Source organism: Myxine glutinosa, chromosome 1 (genome assembly GCF_964187855.1).
Source record: "Myxine glutinosa chromosome 1, kmMyxGlut1.1, whole genome shotgun sequence".
NCBI classification, from domain to species: Eukaryota; Metazoa; Chordata; class Myxini; order Myxiniformes; family Myxinidae; genus Myxine; species Myxine glutinosa.
The window spans coordinates 382765454-382788103 of NC_136261.1; the positions used below are offsets into that span (position 1 = coordinate 382765454).

General features: G+C 46.2%; 1 protein-coding gene across 1 annotated transcript in view; it reads left to right on the forward strand.

Annotated features, from left to right (window-relative positions):
- LOC137416027 (E3 ubiquitin-protein ligase TRIM21-like) overlaps positions 1–22650 on the forward strand; it is a 77111-nt gene that overhangs the window by 2550 nt on the left and 51911 nt on the right. Inside the window, exon 3 of the mRNA XM_068101555.2 lies at positions 6440–6673. Coding sequence (XP_067957656.2) covers positions 6440–6673 — 234 coding nt within the window. The remainder of the gene's footprint in view (positions 1–6439; positions 6674–22650) is intronic.

Sequence of the window (22650 nt, forward strand, 5' to 3'; positions counted from 1 at the left end):
AACGCTGTTTAAAATTGGGTCGCCACGTCAAAATACAAGATGGCCGCCACCATATATATGTCTGAACCTTGTGAGCGAAATATCTCGAAAAATAAGCGAAGTACCAACTTCTAATCTGGTGTGTGGGTGTATCGAGGCATAATCAAGAAAGCTGTTTAAAATTGGGTCGCCACGTCAAAATCCAAGATGGCCGCCGCCATGTATGTCTGAACCTTGTGAGATGAATATCTTGAAAAATAAGCGAAGTACCAACTTCTAATTTGGTGTGTGGGTGTATCTCGGCATCAGGAAGAACGCTATTGAAAATTGGGTCGCCACGTCTAAAGCCAAGATGGCCGCCGCCATGCATGTCTGAACCTTGTGAGATGAATATCTTGAAAAATAAGGGAAGTACCAACTTCTAATTTGGTGTGTGGGTGTATCTCGGCATAAGAAAGAAAGCTATTGAAAATTGGGTCGCCACGTCAAAATCCAAGATGGCCGCCACCATATATATGTCTGAACCTTGTGAGCGAAATATCTCGAAAAATAAGCGAAGTACCAACTTCTAATCTGGTGTGGGTGTATCTAGGCACAAGCAAGAAGGCTGTTTAAAATTGGGTCGCCACGTCCAAATCCAAGATGGCCGCCGCCATGTATGTCTGAACCTTGTGCGATGAATATCTTGAAAAATAAGCGAAGTACCAACTTCTAATTTGGTGTGTGGGTGTATCTCGACATAAGAAAGAACACTATTGTAAATTGGGTCGCCACGTCAAAATCCAAGATGGCCGCCACCATATATATATGTCTGAACATTGTGAGTGAAATATCTTGAAAAATAAGCAAAGTACCAACTTCTAATCTGGTGTTTGGGTGTATCTAGGCACAAGGCAGAAGGTTATTGAAAATTGGGTCGCCACGTCAAAATCCAAGATGGCCGCCGCCATGTATGTCTGAACCTTGTGAGCGGAATATCTTGAAAAATAAGCGAAGCACCAACTTCTAATCTGGTGTGTGGGTGTATCTAGGCCTAAGGAAGAACCCCATTGAAAATTGGGTCGCCACGTCAAAATCTAAGATGGCCGCCGCCATGTATGTCTGAACCTTGTGAGCGGAATATCTTGAAAAATAAGCGAAGTACCAACTTCTAATCTGGTGTGTGAGTGTATCTAGGCATAAGGAAGAACGCCATTGAAAATTGGGTCGCCACGTCAAAATCCAAGATGGCCGCCTCCATGTATGTCTGAACCTTGTGAGCGAAATATCATATAGCATGTTTTCTGCATCTTCCACTTTGTCAACTCACATCACTTCACCGACGGGGGACATAGGCGTAACGCTTGTTGACCCTATCTCCCAATGGTGAAGAATCACTTAAGAAAATTAAATAATTCTCATATCCAAATCCATATTCAGATCTTCACCAACATCGAATCGAATCGTCCTCATCAGACACCCAACCGGTCCACCATGTTTCGTCCAAATCCGTCCACAACGTTTTGAGATATCCTGCTATGTATCGTTTTTGGCCCTATCTCCCAATGGTGAAGAATCACTTTTTTAAAAATTCTACTAGCCGAATCCGGATCTTCCCCAAAATCTATTCATTTCGCCCTTGTTACATATGCTACATGTCTTCCCAAATTAGTCCGAATTCGTCCACAACTTTTTGAGATATCTTGTTCACAGACAAACAGGCAGACAGGGGTGAAAACATAACTTCCATACCCCTTTGGTGGCGGAGGTAGCAATCTGACAATAATAGGTGTATGCATGTTTGTGTGTGTATGTCTTTGCCAACGACCTGTCCAATGTGATTCTTCTCAAGTTTCGCCGTTTTCTGAGACCTATGGGCAGATCATGTCTGAGAAAATAATTCCCCACCCCTCCCTCCCCAACCTTACCTTGTCATGCCACCCCAAGGATCAGACTACACCTAAGTTCAGATCAGACTACACCTACACCAGCGGTTCATAACCTGGGGGTCTTTTGGGGTTTTCCGGGGGTCATGAAGAGGTCAAAAATAACATCAATTTGTTGAGCCCATTTTTAGGAACCTAACAAAGGTACATACCACACACAGTATTTTGTTCGCGTATGCGCGTATGTCACGACCCCCAGGTTAAGAACTGCTGACATACACTAAGTACTCATTTATCTTTGTGGGCACTTGAGTAAAAACAAATCGCTTCTGACAAAAACAGAAATAAATAAATCACCCTGTAATAATGCGAATTGCGAATAATAAATAATTGCACCAAGATAACAAATGCACCAATTCATTAAATAGTTTCTGAGAATAAAGCAAATACCTATTTTTGGGTGCAACCACCCCGTCCCTGCCCCTCCCTCCCCCATACACTCCCTTTGGGACCGGTTTGTTTTTTAACGCCGTGACCAAACTTTGGTGTATCATCGGTGTTGAAGGTTGTGGTCAGGTTTCATCGAAATTGTGTGTGTAGTTTCTGAGAAGAAAGCAAATACCTATTCTGGGGGGCAACCTCTCCCATAGACTGCCTGAGAGCCCAATTTTTTCAAGTGCCGGGAACAAACATTGGTACATCTCGGGTGATGAATGGACCATTGTGGTCAAGTTTCATCAGAATGGTATGTGCAGTTTCTGAGAAGAAAGCAAATACCTATTTTGTGGGGGCAATCCCCCTTGAGACCACTCAGGGTCCAATAATTTTTTTTTTTTATGCCGTCAACAAACTTTGGTACAACAAGGGTGATTAAGGTTGTGGTCAAATTTCATCAGAATTGCGTGTGTAGTTTCTGAGAAGAAATCAAATACCTATTTTGGTTGCAATCCCCTCCTCCACCGCCCCCCCCCCCCCCTCCCAGATCCCCTTCAACTACAATTTTCTTTGTGCCATGAACACCCTTCAGTACGTCATGAAGGTTGTGGTCAAGTTTTATTGAAATAGTGTGTAGTTTCAGAGGAAAAAGCAAAAATCCTATTTTGGGGGTCAAACCTGGGTCCACTTTGACCACCGGTCGATCCCCTTATACCCCGATTTTTACCCTCGCCAGAGGAGACAGTGCTGCTCAGATTTGAGTCCGTTTGTCTCTCTTTGTTTATTTGTCCCCACAGAATAAATATGATTTTCTCTGCAACCGTTTGTCCGATTGCTCGGAAATTTTCACCATAGGTGCACCTCTCCTCCTGTAGCATTTTATAATAATAAGTATGACGTCATATGTCATAGGTGCAGGCGCCATCTTGGAAAAACCGAAAAACTTTGCACCTCTATATCTCCGAAAGTGCTGCATAGAAAAAATTGAGACATGGCTCATTGTAAAGAACTCTCCATGGGGAATAACATATTGTTACGGATCTCTGAACGTCGGCCTTCCCCTTATCAAGAGGGGGTTAATCTCCTTGTCTTTTTACTAGCCGATGTGATCCTGGGGGTTATGACGTCCTTCCCGGGCAGCGTTAGTTATGGTTTTAGGACTAGGGATTCGCTATTACCTAAGTACTAACGCTGACCGGAAACGAGGAAATAACTCCCGCTCGAATCACGGATTTGATGGAATATGCCGAGGGGATAGCGATCCGAGCTGTTAACCAATGACTACACCCGATTATAGCGGTTCCTAATCATGCCACGGTAACCCAATGGAGAAATGACTAAGACGGTCGGATCAAGAGGAAACTGGAAGAACAGGTTATTTATTACACACTTTGTACAAGAAGAGGAAAAGAAAGGAATGTACAAGGAAGAGGAAGAAAAAGGACACAGGGCAGCCTTAGACAGTCTTACTTATTCCCTGGACTCGGGCCCGTTCACACTCAGATTCGGCCTTAGACTAACTCACACGTGGGGATGTAGGTGGTCGGGTTGAGGGTCCGGCGATGACGTTCACAGCTCGTCCGGTCCCCGACTCGTTATGACTTATGCAGCAATGCAGCAGATGGAAATGACTTATGCAAAGACTTATGCAGCAGATGGAAAACGGCAGCAGCTCTCCACGTGGCATTGGCGCGAGCGGACAATTATACAGGGAAAGGGTCGGTAAGTTGGCGGTTATACAAAGCGCCTTTCACACAAGTCCTTTTGCAATCAATGCTCAATGGCAATCAATCCCTCTCTCCAAGTCCTTGTACAATTCGTGATGCCAGCCAGTCCTATTCAGTCCTTCCAACGAGTCCTTCACAGTAAGTCCTTCCAACGAGTCCTGTAGAGGGCTTTTCGTGCGTGCTTCTCTCTGAAAAACCAGCGAACGCTCTGAAGCTCGAGCCACGCCCTTACCAGGCCATCCCACCTCAGCTCTGATTGGCTGGTGGCCCTTACCGTCCCCCAATGCTGCCGATCTTGACCACTCCACCACGCCCCTCCCTCTCTCTCAGGCCTACCTCGTGTCATCTTGGCTGGTTCCAGCTAAACAAACCATCAAGGAGCAGCAGCGCTGCTGGTGGCCAAAGTGCAACTCCGGCTAAGCAAACCAAGCCAGGAGCAGCAAACGCTGCTGGTGGCCAAGTGTAACAAAGAGAGGGATGCCAAATGGGGCGCGGGATGGATTCCCCCATTGAAGTGGATTTGAGGGATAATTGAAAAGGGGACCTACTCTTATTTGTTTTACACAACGCAGATGATAACTAGGGAAATGGCCTTATCCTAAACACATACTAATGACATAACTAATGTTATATATGGGCCTGCGTGTTTGCTTGTGGCCTAACTATGGGGTGTTACCTTTACCTTTATTAAATGATGTTATTTACAAGTGTGGGTTCTCACAACCGCAACAATATGTTAATGATGATGTCATGGGCTCCTCCATTATGACGTCATAATTCTACAAGTACAAAACTTCATCCGATAAAGATGAAATTATTGAGTGTCATCTATGGATAAATTGGTGGAAAAAAAACGTTCTGGTGAGGGTCTGCAATATCTGATTGCTCTTTGTTTGTTTTTGCATTTGCAGGGTTAGGGTTGTTTGGCGTTTCCTTCCCCCTTTTCCATTTTGTTCCATGCCATGTGGCTCCATCCCTTCCACGAGCCTCGACCATGCATACAAAAACAAATTCCAGTCTTAACATTCCCATCCTCATCTTTTAATCCTCTTTTCTCCCTTTTGTGGAACTTCCCTTTGATGGTGGTTGAATCCCTCTCCTCTCTCCATGGATTGTACCTGGCAGGCCATCCCACGTCCCATGATCTCGTCATCTCTCTCCATGATAATTTACTCGACCATTAACCTTTCTGATCCCAAGCTTCTTCATTCCAAGTTGTGGTGGGTCCTCCCCTCCTCTTTCTTCTTGGTCTTATACTTCCTCTTCACCTTCTTCTTCTTTTATTTAGTCCTTGTTTGTTACATGCACCAACATTACCCCACCACCACAATGTTAGGACATTGACTTTTCCACCCTTTTGAAGCCCCATTTACGAAGTCGAGAGTCATGTTTTCGGGTTTTCCGACCAGCTATCCTTCCTAGAGCGCGCGTGTCAGTTATAAAAATAAAATAAAAAATTTCCACAATAGCTGCAGTACCAATAGCTGCAAACTGAAGGTTTAAAAAAATGCATGGTCGAGGCTCGTGGAAGACCTCGGACACAGGACAGATCAGCAAACGACATAACAAAGGGAACAGCCGGAAAAATGGGAGATGCCAATAGCAGGGCAGAGGTAGAAGGTACACAGATGGACAAACAAGGGATGCAGATAACGATGAGGGTTAGTGGAGAACGCACGGGGTGAGCACTGAGCACGATGGATACACAAGCAAATTTTTGGGATGTGTGGGGTGGTTTAATGGGTAGAGAAAATATCATTGCTTTGAATGGGGGATGTGATGTTTTAGTTCTAAAATTAAAATATTATAAAATGATGAAACCTGTGATGGTGGTGAACAGCTGTCTTGAAAACCAGGAGGAAAGAATGAGATTGAAGAGAGTGTGGAAGGCGGGAAAAGAGAGGAATTTAAATGAGTGGAGGTGAACAGTCGTTCTGGATTTAGGCAGTTTCACCAGTAGGGTGACCACGTGCGTCCTGGAGATACTTGGGGGAGGGGAGAGAGAAGAGCACAGGGAGGGCAGCGGGTGCAGGAATGAGGAGGAACAAGGCATATAAATCGCCGACCTTGGCACAAACTTAGCACGGATACAGATTGTAATAAAAAAGATGAACTGATTGAATTTTTGGGTTCAACAGGTCATAGGTAAGAGTGAAGGTGTGTCTGTGTGTGTGTATGTTTGTGTGTGTGTGTGTGTGTGGTGTGTGTGCGTTCGCATGATAATGTAAAGCGCCATGAGGGTCGTTTACTCTGCTTGATGGGGCTATATAAGACTCCTTTATTATTATTATTATTATTATTATTATTATTATTATAGGTGACGTGCCCTGCTTTGAGTATTTCACAGACAATCAGGCACGTTAGTAACATCAAATATCATTCTTCTACTTATCTCATTCTCTCTTTCTCTCCTCCCACAATGATTCCTCCCAGAAATCAGGCAGAGATGCTGAGGAGAGGTTGGAAGAGAAGCGAAGGTTGGTGTTCCAATTTGTAAATGAATCTGTGGATCTGATGAAGAGTCAAATAAACAAGAGGAAAATGGAGAAGCTTTCTCTTCTCGGGAAGCAGAGAGAGAAACTGGAGCAGCAGATGGAGTTTCTTCGTCAAGGAAAATCCACAATGGACACAGCACTCCAGGAGCTGGAGGCCGTTTCTTTTCTGCAGGTATGGTTTATCGCAAACCGATACAAAAAAAAATTATGTTCAAAAATATATTGTTTCGGTGGAGTCTCTCACTATTTAAGTACAAGCCTTGAGTTGAGGGCTTGTTACGTGTCATGGTCGATGCAGTATACGATGGAGAAGGTGCAGTATACGATGGAATGCTTTATAAATGATAAATGAAATGGACTAGAAAGATCTGAACTGTGTGTAACCACCTGGAGAATGATAATAGTGTCACATCTGAGGTTCTGTTGACACTTTCTGCCTCAATCCTGGGATCCTCTGTCCCAGAAAACGGCCTCTTCGGTTTCTATCTTCCACTGCATTGCATTTAATTATGACTAATCTTTACCGTCGCCCAAATAAGCCCAAATTGATGGTACACATACAGGAGGCAGATGGCTCAAGCACCTTTCCTACCATGAAAAGGGTTTATTTATCATGAATATGGGGGAAAAGGTGGATGAGACGAGCAGTTTGGAACAGACCATGCAAATCAAAATACACAAACAGAATTTTCTTATTTGCACCCGTCACTTGTGGAGCCTGATTACTTCAATTAAACTCATCCATTGCTTTAATGAAACATAGGGGCAATACCCCTGGCACTCACCTGGTAGAATAAACAGTATACTGCACCGACTAAGGGTATTTTAAGCCAGTGGCGTCACTAGAACTCATAGTGTCACTCCCCCCCCTCTTGACCTCCTCCTGTACCAGACCATTAGTCCAAGCCATTTAGCCCAAATATGGGGTCAGATAGGAAAAAACTGCAACACTACATATCAGTGCGAAATTGTATGCAGTAATATATACCGGATAACATATCAAAAGTCTAAAGCTCTAAAAATATGGGGTGTCTGTCAAAATCACTGGTACATGGACCCCCCTTTTCATCCTTTTGCGGTACGATTTGTTCACATTTTGCGATACATTCCGAGCACATGGTATATAATTATACTTTTAATATCAGGAATTACAGCATGTTACAGCCCCAGTACGGCCCGTACGGAACAAAAAAATAAGCACGTAAACAAAATTCCCAATAGCTAAATACTGATCACTGATATGCAAATACATGAATCACTTGTCATGACTGTTTCAGAATTATGGCACATTTTGTTGATTAAAATCACAAACTCATAATAAAATCACATATAGAGAAACTAATAATACTGACTCATAAAATACTGTCGGAAGTCAAGGATTCGCTTAAAAGTAAAAAAAATGTCCACAATTAACTAATTCATCTGCATGTAACAGTCTATAACAACAGTCCCTACCTAATCATCATTTTCCTCATCATCGTCGTCGCTGAAACTGTCCAGGATGGAGTTGGTGCAGCCAGATCCACGGCACTGACCACAAGCAGGAGAACACTCCAAGTTGTTCTTGCGGCATGTACACCGTGCAGAACCACAATCGGTCGAACAGTTGCACCGGATAACATTCAACAAATCCTGAGGTGCTGGAGGGAGGTCGGTCATAATAGGAACAAGATTGCCGTCGCTCATTCTCCAGCCCCAATCCACTGGTTGTAGGCTGTTGTTTCCTTTCCACTGCTGTATTTGCAGATACACCCGTCTGCTGTGATATCTCGCTGCAGCAGATGTGGGCGGTAAGGTCTGTGGGAGTATCTTCGAAGTCTTGACTGCGACCTGTTCACAAAACCGCTTGTACCTGAGGGAATCCAAACTTTCATCAGGTTTACCCTTGTAGAGACACACGAGTGCTATCTCTCCTGCAGCCTCGACCACATCTGGTGATGCATCCTCAGCCAAGAACTGTTGGGATTGAGTTTGGAAGAGTGTGCTCATCATGAATTTCTTCAGTGACGCTCCTTTGCCAAGGCCGTACAGTCGAGACGTCGTGTCACATCCCAATACTGCGTGTATGAATAGGATGCTTTCACACACAGCTGCACCTAGCTGATGTTTCATGGACTTCACATTCCAGATGTGGTTTGGTTTTGTAGTGGATTTTGCCTGACTATACATAAACAAGTCGTGTGCTTCTAGGTTTGCGTAGAAGCAGAGTAGGACGATCAGATCTGTGTCTTCTCCTATAAGGGCTGTGTTCCTCATGTTCGCCGAACTGACTGCGGTCTGGACGATTAGCAGGTCAGCATCTTCCTGGGAATGATGGGTCTGGCATCCAGAAAGCCGGAGGTATCTGCTCAACATGTTGATGAAGTTCTGTTTGTTGTTGAGGTTTCCCAGGAAGATGTCTTTCTTCATGGTCAACTTCATGTCATCAGTGAAAGTCACTTCTGGTCCACCTCTACCTGCTGCTCGCCTCTGGTGGGTCATGTGCTTGGTTGATTGACCAAGATATCCATCAAATATTACGATGGCCTTTCCGTACTTTCTTGTAACATAGTCACAGTGGAGCATGCAGATCTCTCGATATGTTGGTGAACCACGTGGCCATGGTATACGGTGCAGCAGACTTCCACCATCCAAGACATACTGGATTTCGCTGATTGACTCTATGGTACCTGGTTCAAGTTTAGACCAGATAGCATCTCCGAGTACGGACTTCTGGGCTTCACGTAGCATCAGCTTTTCATCAAACAGCGCAGGTGGATGAGGGCATAACTCAAAGCGAAACATCTCTTCCTTATCTTCAGCAGATTTTGAGATGATGATGAGACGCTGGAATAGCAGTTCTGGGTCTATCTGTACCTGGTCTTTACCAACTCGCACAGATGATCTGGCCTTCAGAAATGTGGTGGCTTGGTCTTTGCGCTTGAACGTGTAGTGGACAACTGACTGATTTGTCATGGAGTGCATGATCTTGTCTCCAATGAGCTTGGCATTGTCGACATCAACCTTACTGCCAGCGTTGACACCAGTCATTATGTTCCTGAGGGATGGATGACACTTGAAAGGATTTCTGTCAACTAGAGCGACCTGTAGTGTACTTGTATCTTGCATGTCGCGATGCTGCCTGGTTTTGCCCATCTCTTTGTTCTGTTCACCTGTGCTGTACTTCACTCCAGTGAGCTCTTGCATCGATCTGTTCGTCTCCGAACAAGCCGGCATGGACAAAAGCCACATTAACCGTTGTTGCTCTGTCATTCCTCTTCCTCTTGTTAACCCCCCGCTGGTCTTCATACTTCTCATGAGTACTTGCTCAATCATCAGGTCTGAGGAAATTCCAGCCCAATTGGCTCTACTACTTCTTCGGGCGACATGGAAGCCCTGAGTAAACTTACGGTGCACATCTGGATAGGCCTGTTCTAAGCTGTGCATTATTTGCAGGTAAATCCTGGCAGACTTAGCATAGAGTGAATGACCTGAGGCTGCTACATATGGTAACATATCAGATACAGCTTCGAGGTGCAGGGACCAGTTTACCATACACTCGGCTTTGATGAATTTTCTTAAGATCTTCACCATATCCATATACTGTAACCACAGTTTCGCTGTTCGGTCTTTGGTCAATGATTCTGTCTGTGTTTGAAAGACTTTGCTGATCTTGTCAAGGATTGGATCACTTGCTACATCGTTGGAAGATCGTGTGCCTTTCATCAACGCATCATACAGGGTCCTTGCTTTACTCACATCTGGATGAATCACATCATCATCGGCCAAGCCACTCATTGCATCTTCATCCCGAACTGGCAAGTCTTCTGCAGTTCTGTATTGTGTTCCTCCAAAAGGATCAGACAGGAGGAGTGCATTCAGGACAGCATCCAGGAGGATGTGTGCCCGTACAGCCCTGGAAATTGCTTTTCCTGTTAGGATGTGATCCACTGCATTTGGTGCGTATATGAGTTCTAGCAGCTCCTTCAACCCAGAACCACCCATGAGGTGCCCTATGCTGCCAAGGAAGCTCATTTCCATATGAAAGGCACCTAGCCTTACCACAATACGTCGCATGGGGCTTCCATCTGGCTCCGAGAGAATGATCGACAATGCCTTCCACCATAGTGGCTGATCAAAGGTGATGATGGTAGGTACATCATGTTGTTTAGCATGTTGCGCAATGTAGTTGAGAGTGGAGTAGATGTATGTAGTGTCGCTCGAGCTCAAATCAATCATTGGGAGAAACAGGACAGACGATTTTGAATGCTGGACACCACGATGTAAGAGTTGCATCATCCCGGACCATGCAGGTCTTGGTATCTTGAACAGCAGTGACGTCTTCCACAGTACATCAAGGTTGACCTGGAACAGTCTGTATTGGGTCACTGCGCTGGTCACTAACAACATTAATAGTCCGACTTCCCTTTTCACGAAGTGTCACTACTGGATTATCGTTGTTGGTGGATTCATTGCAGAACACACACGAATTGGCCGCCATTCTTCAGGGTTGGATTACCTGCAAATATAGAAAAGTTGAATATACTATTACTGTATGTTATTGCCAATAGACCTAAACATACTAAATACATGGCATTGATGGGATTAAAAACTAAGATATATATGGTTCACAAACAAATAATGATGTACCTTCGCTTGCTGTGGAGTGAGCAGTCTTTGTAAAACTGGGTGTGGTTAAATAAGACACTAAAACAGTAAAAACTTCACTTATATATACAATATTGTACAGTATGATATCCTTTATTTATTATATCGTGCTAGTGATTAGGTCCAGTGTATAAAATAAGCAATAGAAGTTCAGAGAGCGACAATAATCATAGCATGCGGCATATGTACGTCTTTTAACATGGGGCTAAATGGAGAAAACTTGATTGCATTATTTGAGAGTCACCCCATATTTTTAGACCTTTATACTTTTAGTATGTTATAAAGGTACCTTGGGGGTAATCAATACTAATGAGATCGGTAGTGTTGCAGTTTTTTCCCCGTCAAATGCTAAATGGCTTGGACTACATACAGAATCCTTAGTAATGTTTTTTGTACTAATGTTACTCGTAAATCGTAATTCCCGTATATCACTGAATGTAATGGCAATAGTAGTGACATAAACAACTAGCAAGATTGAAATTACACCTTTAAATTACAATATCATACGCACAGCCTAAATGTATTTACATTTACATAGTTTCATGTGGTTAAAGTGAAAATTCGGTAAGAAAACAATATAATTCGAAGTAAAAACGTTTAAGAACTACATCAAAATTATGTCGATTTTAACGTTAAACTTTATTGCTACATGAGATGCATTAATGGATTAGGTTTGCATAATCAATAACGGCCCAAATAATGTAGAACTTGTAGACAAATGCATATGGAAATATACTCATAAATGAAATAATACCATAAAAATAAACAGGAACAAATACACAAGCATTTCAGCACTTGGTGAACATCGTGACTAATTCAGAACTTTCCTTTCCTGGCCTTCAAAGCTGCGAACTTGTGAATCACTTCATCGAAATAGATGCCTTTCGCCAACTCACTTTCAATTGATAATATCGCAAGATCGGAAAGCCTTGACTGTCCCATGGGAGATCGCAAATAGTTCTTTATAAGTTTCAGCTTTGAAAAGCTCCTCTCACATGAAGCCACAGACACACAGATCGTCAGAAATAATTTTAGGCTTAGTGAAAGGGTTGGGAGAGATTCTACAAAGTCCCATTCAGCTATGAATGTCAAAACGTCTAATGTTTCCCAATCTTTGGCTTCTTCCAGATCAATCTCTGCTGCTTTCAGGTGCCTTCTCAGCCTTGGTATTTCTATTAAAAGCTCACTCTCGGATACCTCATCATAGAAAGTGGTCAATTTTGGAATGGACACCTTTAACTCTTCTTCAGTGGCAGATATGAGACTCTTCACTTGAACAGCCTCAAACATGGCTGCTACTTCCTTGATGGCTCTTGATCTGATCTGGAGTTCAGAATGAAAGCGATCAATACACTCAATCATCGCCCTCTTATTTTCTTCTTGCGGAGTGCGTCCAGCATCGCTTGCCTGCTCCCCTGCCATCCTCTTCTTGAACCTGGCTCTTCTCTCTACTGCAATTCCATATTCGTCTGATTTTAAAAGTGCCTGTTCAATTCCATGCTCCACTAAGTAACTGCGCTCCTCGTGCACAAAAAGTCTTAGCGCCTCTAGCATTGTCACCACCTTGTCGAGAGTTAAGCCCTTCGTCTGCAGGGACTGCTGTGTAAAATTAACTTCCTGAAGTACATCACACCAGAAGTACAGGTAGCACAGAAAAGTGAAATCACAGACAGCAGGCAAAAGACCTTGTGCTGCTCCTCTTGTGTCCAAATTTTCATGTGGATCACAAAGAGTTTCAATCGCAGCCACAAGCTTATCAAACTTGTCTTTAACTGGCTTAACTGCATCATGATGAGCACTCCAGCGTGTTGTTGATAGCCTTTTCAATTAGTCCATGGGCCAGGATCCCAAATTTCCAGTATCGGTACCACCCGGGGTGACTAATTCTCTTTGGTGTTTTTAACTTGCTATATGTCTCTAGTTTGCATTTTGATATGATAGCCCTTGCAGACTTGCAGCTTTTAGAGTTTATCACTTCTTGTAATGGACATGCCCCATGGATGAAAGGCGCGAACACACACTTTACCACTATCCTTTATTCTCACACCACAATCTTTCTGTTAAGAATCAGTTCAGTCACAGACGAGCATAAAATACCACATAGGGATCCTTTCTTACCAGTATCACGAATGTAGGCAGTCATTCTCGTACATAAAGGCAGATTTTGTAGATGAAGTGGGTTGTTTTCCAAAAAATTCGAACTTAACAACAAAATATTTATGCAAGTTGAACAAAATATTTATGTTTTTGTCAAGTCACACCCTGTGACAAATCAGACTCTAGGTTTCCTGTTTTAAGCAAGGTCTTTGATTCAGTAGAATCAACATGCATCCATGACACTTTTTCTTTGGCTCTTAACATTATTAAATGAAGTACAGTTTCACGTTTCTGTTTGTGCATAATTATGCCACCAAGTTATTCATCATCACCGTCATCCATATCAGAGTCAGTTAAATCCACTTCTGGCTCTTCTTCACTGGCTTGGTTGCTGCACGTTTGTAGTTTGCACATGTCTGTGCACTTCAGGCCATTGCCGAGGCAGTTACATGCTGGTAGTTTGCATGACCGCACACATTTGCAGGAGAGCAGCTGCAGCACAGCATCTGGTGCAGGCGAGCCATGCATCCACTCAACAGCCAGCTTCCCATCCTCATCAGTTGTCCAACCAAAGTCCTTTGGGCTTGGAACATAGGGCTGGCTCTGCAGACATCTCCTCCAGATGGCAGCTTGATAGTTTGCATGGCGAGCATGCATGAATAGACAGTCCTCACAAGGAGGAGTTGACTTGACTCAACTTCTCCACGTCTGGCACAGAACAGTTGGTATCGAAGCTTGTTGACTTCAGATGTGCTGCTAGAAGGCATGTACATATGGCAGGTGATCTCCTGTAGCTTCTGGAACAGTTCTGCAGATACTTCCTGTCATGGAAATCAATCAGGTCCACAACTTTGTCCCATAGGTAGGTTTAATCTCAATTAGATCTCTGGCATCATCCTGTAAAAATACAATCATGCAATAGATATCAGGATCTTGGTATCATACAGAGAGGACCGATAATAATAGTCAAAGCAAGCGAGTCTATTATATATGTGCGAGTCTAGCATATACGTACCATTCAAGACTACGTGTAAAGTAAATGTCACAGGAGTGGCTCAGCGTCGCGGATGTCCCAGGTTTTATAGACGCCCTTCAGTGGCTGAAGCGAGTATCTCTCCTGGGTTCAACTTTGGTATAATCTCACTACATTCTCCCCGCCGTTAGAACTATACTGCCACTCGGCAGATCGCAAGTGTGCGTCAGCATTAATTGATTGCTGTACGTCATTCCATGTCAGTCGGTCCACCCATAGCGGTCGGGGTGGCGAACTACCCTGCCAGCCCGTGTCCAGAAACTACCGGGTACGGCGTCCCCAAGCCCGGAGTCCCCTGCGTCGGAGTAGCCGCTGGAGGCAGGTGTCGGAGGGGGCACCTCAGAGCCTTCAGGCAGGGGTGTAGGTGATGACAGAGGTGACGGCAAAGGTTCCATAGAGGAAGCTTCGGTAGAGTCCATAGACTCGTAGATCGGTTCGTCGATATCCCTATAAGGGTCGATGACCCCACAAGGGGCGAGATGGCGTACGGAGACAGTGGACTCGCGTCCATCTGCCGTCAGCACACGAGCATGCTCGGGATTAGCCTGGAGCACCTGCACCTTATCCACAAAGGGGTCGTACTTGCTCGTGTGCACCGCTCGTTTGAGATAAGCCGGCCCCGGCTCAGCGAGCCAGCTGGGTAAAGATCGGATACTACCCGAGCTTCTAGGGTGGTGGAACAGTCTTTCGTGAGGAGTCTGGTTGGTGGCCGTACATAGGAGAGCCCGGATCGAGTTCAGAGCCGCAGGTGGCGACCAAGCCCATTTATCGAGACCCTGGCCGAGGGTCCGGAGGCTTAGCATGACGGCCCTCCATATAATCCCATTGAAGCGTTCGATCTGCCCATTTGCCTGGGGTCTGTACGTTGTGGTGTAACTCGAAGCAACATTATTTTGGAGCAAATAACCTCTCACCTCCTGCGACAGGAACACCGCACCCCGATCGGTATGCACGTAGGCCGGATACCCAAACATAGAAAACAAATTCTGCAGGCACCGTATGACCGTGGCAGCCGTCATATCCCCGCACATGTAAGCAAAAGGGAATCGCGAGTACTCATCAACGATAGTGAGCAGATAACGAGAGTTGCTCGACACCGGCAGCGGTCCTTTGAAATCCATTGCCAATCTCTCCCACGGTCTAGTAGCCCTAACCAGCGTCCCCATGGGAGGGTTGTAAAAACGCGGTTTGAGTTCCGCACATGTAGCGCAGTCACGGCAGATCCGGCGGATGTCTTCAATCGAGTACGGCAGATTACCACTATGCACAAAATGAGCGAAACGCGCCACCCCTGGATGACACATAGTGTCGTGCAAAGTGCGCAGCCCCTCCAAAGTTACGATCCCTGCGCACGTAGCCGGCCTCGATAAGGCGTCGGCGACCAGGTTATCCTTCCCCGGGCGGTATTTGATGGTGGAGCAGAAGTTGGCGAGTTCGATACGCCAGCGAGTGATTTTCTCATTCTTAATACGTTGAGCATGTAAGGTGTCGTACATGAACGCAACGCTTTGTTGGTCCGTGATGATTTGGAAGCATCGCCCGAGTAAGTACGGTCGCCATCGCCGAATCGACTCGACGATCGCGTACGCTTCCTTTTCGACAGACGAATGCCTCCGCTCAGCGGAGGTGAGAGTCAGCGAAAAGAAAGCCACAGGGCGCCCCCCTTGGGAGAGAGTCGCCGCTATCGCATGATCCGAGGCATCACTTTCTAAGACGAAAGATTCGCTCTCATCGATCGTCGCCACAGCGGCGCCAGCGATGTCGGCCTTAAGGCCCCCGAAGGCCACCAAGGCGGCCGGGCTCATGGGGAACGTGTCGCAGGCCACGAGGGGGCGGAGCTTCGCGGAGAAATTTTGCACCCACTTCGAATAGTGGGCGAACAGCCCGAGAGCACGCTTCAGCGAAGCTCGATCGCCGGGCAGGGCCATATCGAGCAAAGGTCGCAGACGCTCCTTATCCGGAGAGACTGAGCCACAGGTCACGTTGTACCCCAGAAGATCTAGCGTGCGTTGAGAGTAACGACACTTAGCCTCATTCATGGTTAGGCGATACCTATGCGCGATCTCGAGGAAGCGCTTCAGATTAGCATCGTGATGCTCCTGGTCATACCCACAAACCGTAAGATTGTCCAGAAAGACAAAGACATCTGTCAAGTTCTCCTTAGTAACGAGGTCTTCCATAGCCCTCTGAAAACAGGCGACCCCGTTCGTTACCCCAAAAGGTAATCGGGTGAACTGGTATAACCTTTGACCCAATTCAAAGGCGGTGTAGATGCGATCAGCCCTAGAGATGGGGATCTGATGATACGCACTACGCAGATCGAGAGTGCTGTAGACGGAGTACTGGGCCACCAGTCGTACTAGCGCGTCCATCCCTGGTAAGGGGTAGGCGTCCAGCTGTGTAAAGCGATTAACCCTCTGTGAGTAGTCGATTACCATGCGCCGGCGATGGGCCTCACTTCGCACCACTATGACCTGGGCCCGCCATGGCGACCGGCTAGGTTCGATAACACCGTCCTTTAAGAGTTGGGCCGTTTCTTCTGCAATGAATTGTGCGTCCGCTCGTGAGTAGCGCCGTGATTTTACCGCTACAGGAGCGCAGCCAGTGGTCAGGTTGGGGAACAGCGAAAGAGGCTCAATTTCCATTTTTGCGAGTGCACACACAGCAAGCGTGTCCGTCCCACCTAATTCAATTTCCAAACGTCCATGTCGCTTAAGAAAATCGTGTCCTAACAGGATGTCAGCACATAAGGCAGGCAAGACCATGAGATGTACATCGGAAAACATGCGTCCCTTTATCACAAGTTTCAATCGACCTTCCCCCTTCGTGCTGAGCCGAAGTCCCTGGGAGGCCATGAAGATCCGTCGTGTAGTCCCGATGACCGGCCACCCATGTTGACGCACCAGCCGCTGATCGATGAAACTATCCGTAGATCCTGTGTCGACTCGGGCCCGCGCAAAAATGCCTTCGACCAAGAGCGGGATAATGGCCTGATCAAGGCCAGAAGATCCGGCAGGTATTGCGCCGTCCGAGCGAGAAGATCGCGCCTCGCGCGTGGATCCCACACCGGCTGCAGTTTTCCGGTCGTTTGTGGAGCCTCCGGAGGGCCCCCGTGCCAAACGCATAGTTGGTCGTGCCGGACCAAGAGCGTGTAGTTCGTACGAGCTGCCGTCAGATGGCGCTCGTGTCACGTGCGAAAGATCGCAGTCAATTGTGCGTTCATGTGCTCGATCAAGAGCGTGTAGTTCATACGAGCTGCCGTCAGATGGCGCTCGTGTCACGTGCGAAAGATCGCAGTCGATTGTACTTTCATGGGCTCGATCAAGAGCTTGTAGTTCGTCCGAACTGCCGTCAGATGGCGCATGCACAACAGGAGGAGCTTTCAAAGCCGGAACTTTTTGTTTGTTTGAGGAAGGCGTTCAAACGCCAGTCAAGGTCGGTCGCTCTGCGGCCGGTCGCGTTCGCGCCATTTGTTGTGGCGGGCCGATGTATCTCACCAAGGACGTGCGGGCAGCCAGGGGCCTGGGAGGAGGAGGACAGCTCATCAAGGCCGGGTGAGGCGCCCCACTCTGTGCTCAGTCCGTTGGCTCGGTGATAAGCCCATTCAAGGTCGCGCATGCTCGTGTGCCCCGTGCGGCCTTCTTGCAGACTTTAGCAAAGTGTCCTTTTGTAGAACACAAATGGCATATGGCTTCCCGAGCCGGACACGCTGACCTGGGATGCTGTCGGTTGCCACAGAAGTAACACGTCGCGTTCCAGTCAGGCCTGGGCCTGGCTGCTGTAGCTGCTGCCAGGCCGGAATCCGAGTCCACCTCGGGAGCGGCCGGGGGCTCGGCCGTAGTCGAGCCCGCACCCGTATCCTCGGCGGTAGCCCTCTCCGGTCGCGCGAGTTGAGAAGTCCCCGCGACGACCCGTGCGTGGTCATAAGCGGTAGATTGTTCCCGGGCCTCAGTGTAAACGTTGGCCAACTGTAGGGCCTCCGCGAATGTCAGGTCAGCTGTCTCCAAGAGCCTGTGTCTCAGATTTGTAGAGCTGATCCCAGAGACGAAAGCGTCTCGGACAAGATCGCCCTGGACTTGCTCGTGTGTCCGTACCTCTTGAGTACTGTCCGCGAGGAGGTGCCGCAGCTCCTGAGCAAAGCGATCGATCGACTCGGTTGGCTGTTGACATCGCGTGGCGAGCAGATGCCTGTTGTACACCATGCTCCGTTTCTTAATGTAGAGTCGCTTTAGCTCTGCCACGGAGGCATCGAACGTCGTACATCGTGCGATGCTCCTTAGACGTGGTGGTCGACTTTGGTCTGTAGCACAGACGGCTTCGTTTCAGCAGTGGGAACGGCATCTTGGGCGCCGAACTGGTTCTCCAGCGTTTTGAGCCAGTGAGTGAACACCGAGCCTGAATCCTCAGCTTGTGGGTCGGCGCCGAGTGTCGGTACATTGATCATCTTGTGTCCCGCCATTTCCAGAGATCTAATTGAGATTAAGTTTCGTGGAAATCAATCAGGTCCACAACTTTGTCCCATAGGTAGGTTTAATCTCAATTAGATCTCTGGCATCATCCTGTAAAAATACAATCATGCAATAGATATCAGGATCTTGGTATCATACAGAGAGGACCGATAATAATAGTCAAAGCAAGCTAGGCTAGTATATATGTGCGAGTCTAGCATATACGTACCATTCAAGACTACGTGTAAAGTAAATGTCACAGGAGTGACTCAGCGTCGCGGATGTCCCAGGTTTTAAAGACGCCCTTCAGTGGCTGAAGCGAGTATCTCTCCTGGGTTCAACTTTGGTATAATTTCACTACACTTCCCATGAACGTCCAAGTTCCATGAAAGCTTCCTGGTAGGTCTTGTCAGACTTCACCTGCTTCAAGGTCGTCATCTTCCCTGTGCCTTCTGCAATGACACCCGATTCAACACACAGATCCCTGAGCCCTGCATCCTGAAAACGCTTCCCTATGGTGGAGAGGAGATTGCAGATTGTGTGGAAGGCCCCCATTCTGATGATGATGTTCTTGAATTTGTCTTGTTTCCACACTATCTCTGCAACCTTGGCATAGAGTGCTTGATCAAACACACAGACAATCTTGTTGAGCTGTAAGGACTGCATGATGCCAAGTGTTTGCTCCAACACTTCATTCACAGTGGACATTTCTGTTGCAGGAGTGCTGATAGTGGGCAGGTAGCTCACAGTGTCCTTGATCACTGTGGTGTCACTGCGGATCTTGATGTTGAACCCAGTCCAACTACTGATGCTCTGGTTCTCAGAGTCTGACATCCGAGTCAGGAGCCAGACATGGTTCTTGGTCTTTGCGTCTTGGACCTCTCTGGTAGTGTCGGCATCTACAGTCTCAATCTTTGGTGGCCCAGCTCGCTTCCCAACATTGTAGGTTGGCAGCATTAATGGGGTAGAACTGATGCTTCTTTTCATGGACTTTGTAACTGCAGGCAGGACATTCTGTGGCATGGGGCCTGCCACTTTGGGCTGGACAGCAATGCCATTGACTCTGTGAGAAGTACCTGCTCCACTCAGTGTCTCTTCAAGACTGTCAATGTTGTCCCAGGCCAGGGTTGTGAACACACCTGGGTACATGTTTCCTGGCAGTGGGATGTCATCCTTTGAGAGTTCCAACTTCTGGATACAAAGTGCTGTGTCAATCTCCTCAACCTGTGAGTAAGAAACACAGTGGCCAAGGCGATTCAGAATTCGTATCATTTCTGTGTTTCCTGTCAAAGACTTCACAGCAAATGGGAGAAGTATGTGCTTGGGTGGCTTTGTCTTGCCACGGGTGACAGCAAAGACCAAATCACTGCCAAAAGAATTGGCAAGACGTTGGACTCTCTTGGAGAGATTTGCACAGTCACACTCTCCAGTCAGCAGGGTATACAGGAATTCCTTGACCAATTCAGGAATGACACTCTGCTCTGTATTGGGTGGCCATGCTTGACTGACGTCTTGCTTCTTGATCTGTCTGGTTCCTCAGCTGCATTGCTGCTTTGGTTAAGACATCTCCAGAGCTGGCAGTCCTTGCTTCTTGCAGATCCTTCTTCATGTTGTGGGCTTGTTTGGCAAGATCATCCATGGAAAGGCTGTCTGGATAGAGTAGAATCTTTCCTTTCTCATCAGAGACAAAGTGGAGTGATCCTCCCAGCTCACTTTCCAGCTTACGATGAACATGTTTCTTTGTTGAGGGTTTCATTTGGGTGATGCCATGTGCGTTCATGGATCTCTCCAGCCTACCTGTGAGGTCTGTCATAGGCAGTATTTCAGGATTGGGAAAGAATTCATTCCTGATATACAAGAAGAGTTCCTCGTAGGCTTGTCTCACTGCTTCCTCATACTCTGTATCCTCTCTTTGTTCATTCTCCTCACCTGCACCTGCATCCTCTCTTTGTTCATTCTCCTCACCTGCACCAGAGCTGGCAGAAGACTCGTCTTTTGTGTACAGTTTGTAGCATGACTTGTGGTAATGTCCCTCTGCAGCAACAAGGTCTCTGCTCAGTAAGGAAAGGATTCTTGGATCCAGTTTTTTGTTGCTGCGTTGCGAACCTTGGCATCTGCACGTAACTCAACACACTGGATGAGGGGTTCCCTTGTATTGTGTCCTTTTAGGTATCTGCTCGACCTGTTGCAGAAAATGCAGATTTTATCATACACTCTTGATGTACCTGGCGCATCCCGAGCTGATCTTCTTGAACTGACCTCTCCAGGTTCATCTTTGGAGTCTTTGGAAAGGAGAGAGTCAAGAGACTTCTTCATGGTGAAAATGCTACGGCATTTGCGATGATACTGCAATTGTGGTATTTGTCCTTCTTCAATGCCTTTGGCTATATCCAGAAGTGGAGCATGCTGTCTGATCTCTGCAGCCCTGAGCAAAGTGTTCCATGAGTCCAGATCTTGTGGTGACACCAGGGAGTCGGAGTCTTCATTAGAGCAATGAATGATAGTCAGTGCGTGCTCGCTTCCTTGGCAGGGTGGCACCTTCATCTCTACTTGGTGGATCCATCATGTACACCTCAGGACGTCAGCACACTACAGTAGACACCTGCAATGTACAAGCAACAATCCGTGTTCCAGCAATCCAATGCATTCTTTGTTCTGACAGTACCATTGAAAGCAAAACAAAATCTTATCTAAGATCTGCCACATCTTGACCTCACTGGTAAGTTAATCCTAGAAAAGGAAAGGATATTACCATAGTTAACTGATCTTAACTAATCAAACTTAATTAACCTTAATTAGAACTGCAAAAGATAACTTACATAGCCAGATATCTCACCAGTTCCATCAAAGGAGCTGAAAAAAAAGCTTACATCTATTCGCAATTAACTCTTCCTAGAAAAAAAGCTGAACGTGAGTACACAATTATCCAATAAGAAATTACAGACAAATAGGAAATGCATTTATTTTGCTCTGATGTTTAATAATTACAATATAGTAGCATTTCTCACATGGTTTTAGTTCTGTATTGACTGAAATTAGATGTGATCTTTGCATACCGCAAGATTTAAATGAATTACGCAATGCCGCTATTGGGTGAATTTGAAGTTTTTACAAAAAACTGACAAAGCTGCCAGTGTGGAAAGGCTATCGCATCTTAATGTACTTATATTGACCCAATAAACATTTTAGTACCACTTAGGTTTGGTCACCCCAGGTGGTACCGATATCTGGCCTGGCCCATGGACTAAATGACACTACAGTATGGTCAATTAACACATCCCATCGATTGGTGGAAGCAGCAAAGAAAGAAAACATTGTCTCAAGAGTTCCAAAAAATGTCACACACGATGCATTTTCACCAAAAGAGTGCTGACCGCACAAGTTAAGCGAATGGTCCACACATCCATTAAAAATAGCTTTCTTGTTCTTTCCCTTGAGAATGGCTTGTACACCTTCATGGATTCCAGCCATAGTGGCAGCATTATCGTAACCTTGAGCGCGGCACATCATTATGTCCAGTCCATCACTTTCCAGTTTTTTAAGAATGTCAGAACTGAGGTCAGCAGCTTTTTCCCCTTTAAAGGAAAAAATCCTAGAAATACTTCTTTTACTTCAACTTTCCTATTGTTGATTTTTACATATCTGATCACTTCGGATCCATAGGCATCCCCTCTACAAGATCCTAGAGATGAATATGAAATGAATGAATGATCGTTTTAAGGCCATTTTCCCCACTAGAGCGGGGGTTAGCCTTGTGGGCCCCATGACAATCATGGTTCCCTGTTTGAGGCAATGTTTTTATGGCCGGATGCCCTTCCTGACGCCAACCCTTGGTCGCCTCTTATGATGCGCAGGGATAAATCGGGGTACTCACCGTGATCATTCATCCCAGCAAGCTGGTACTCAATTTGCCGACCTCGGAAG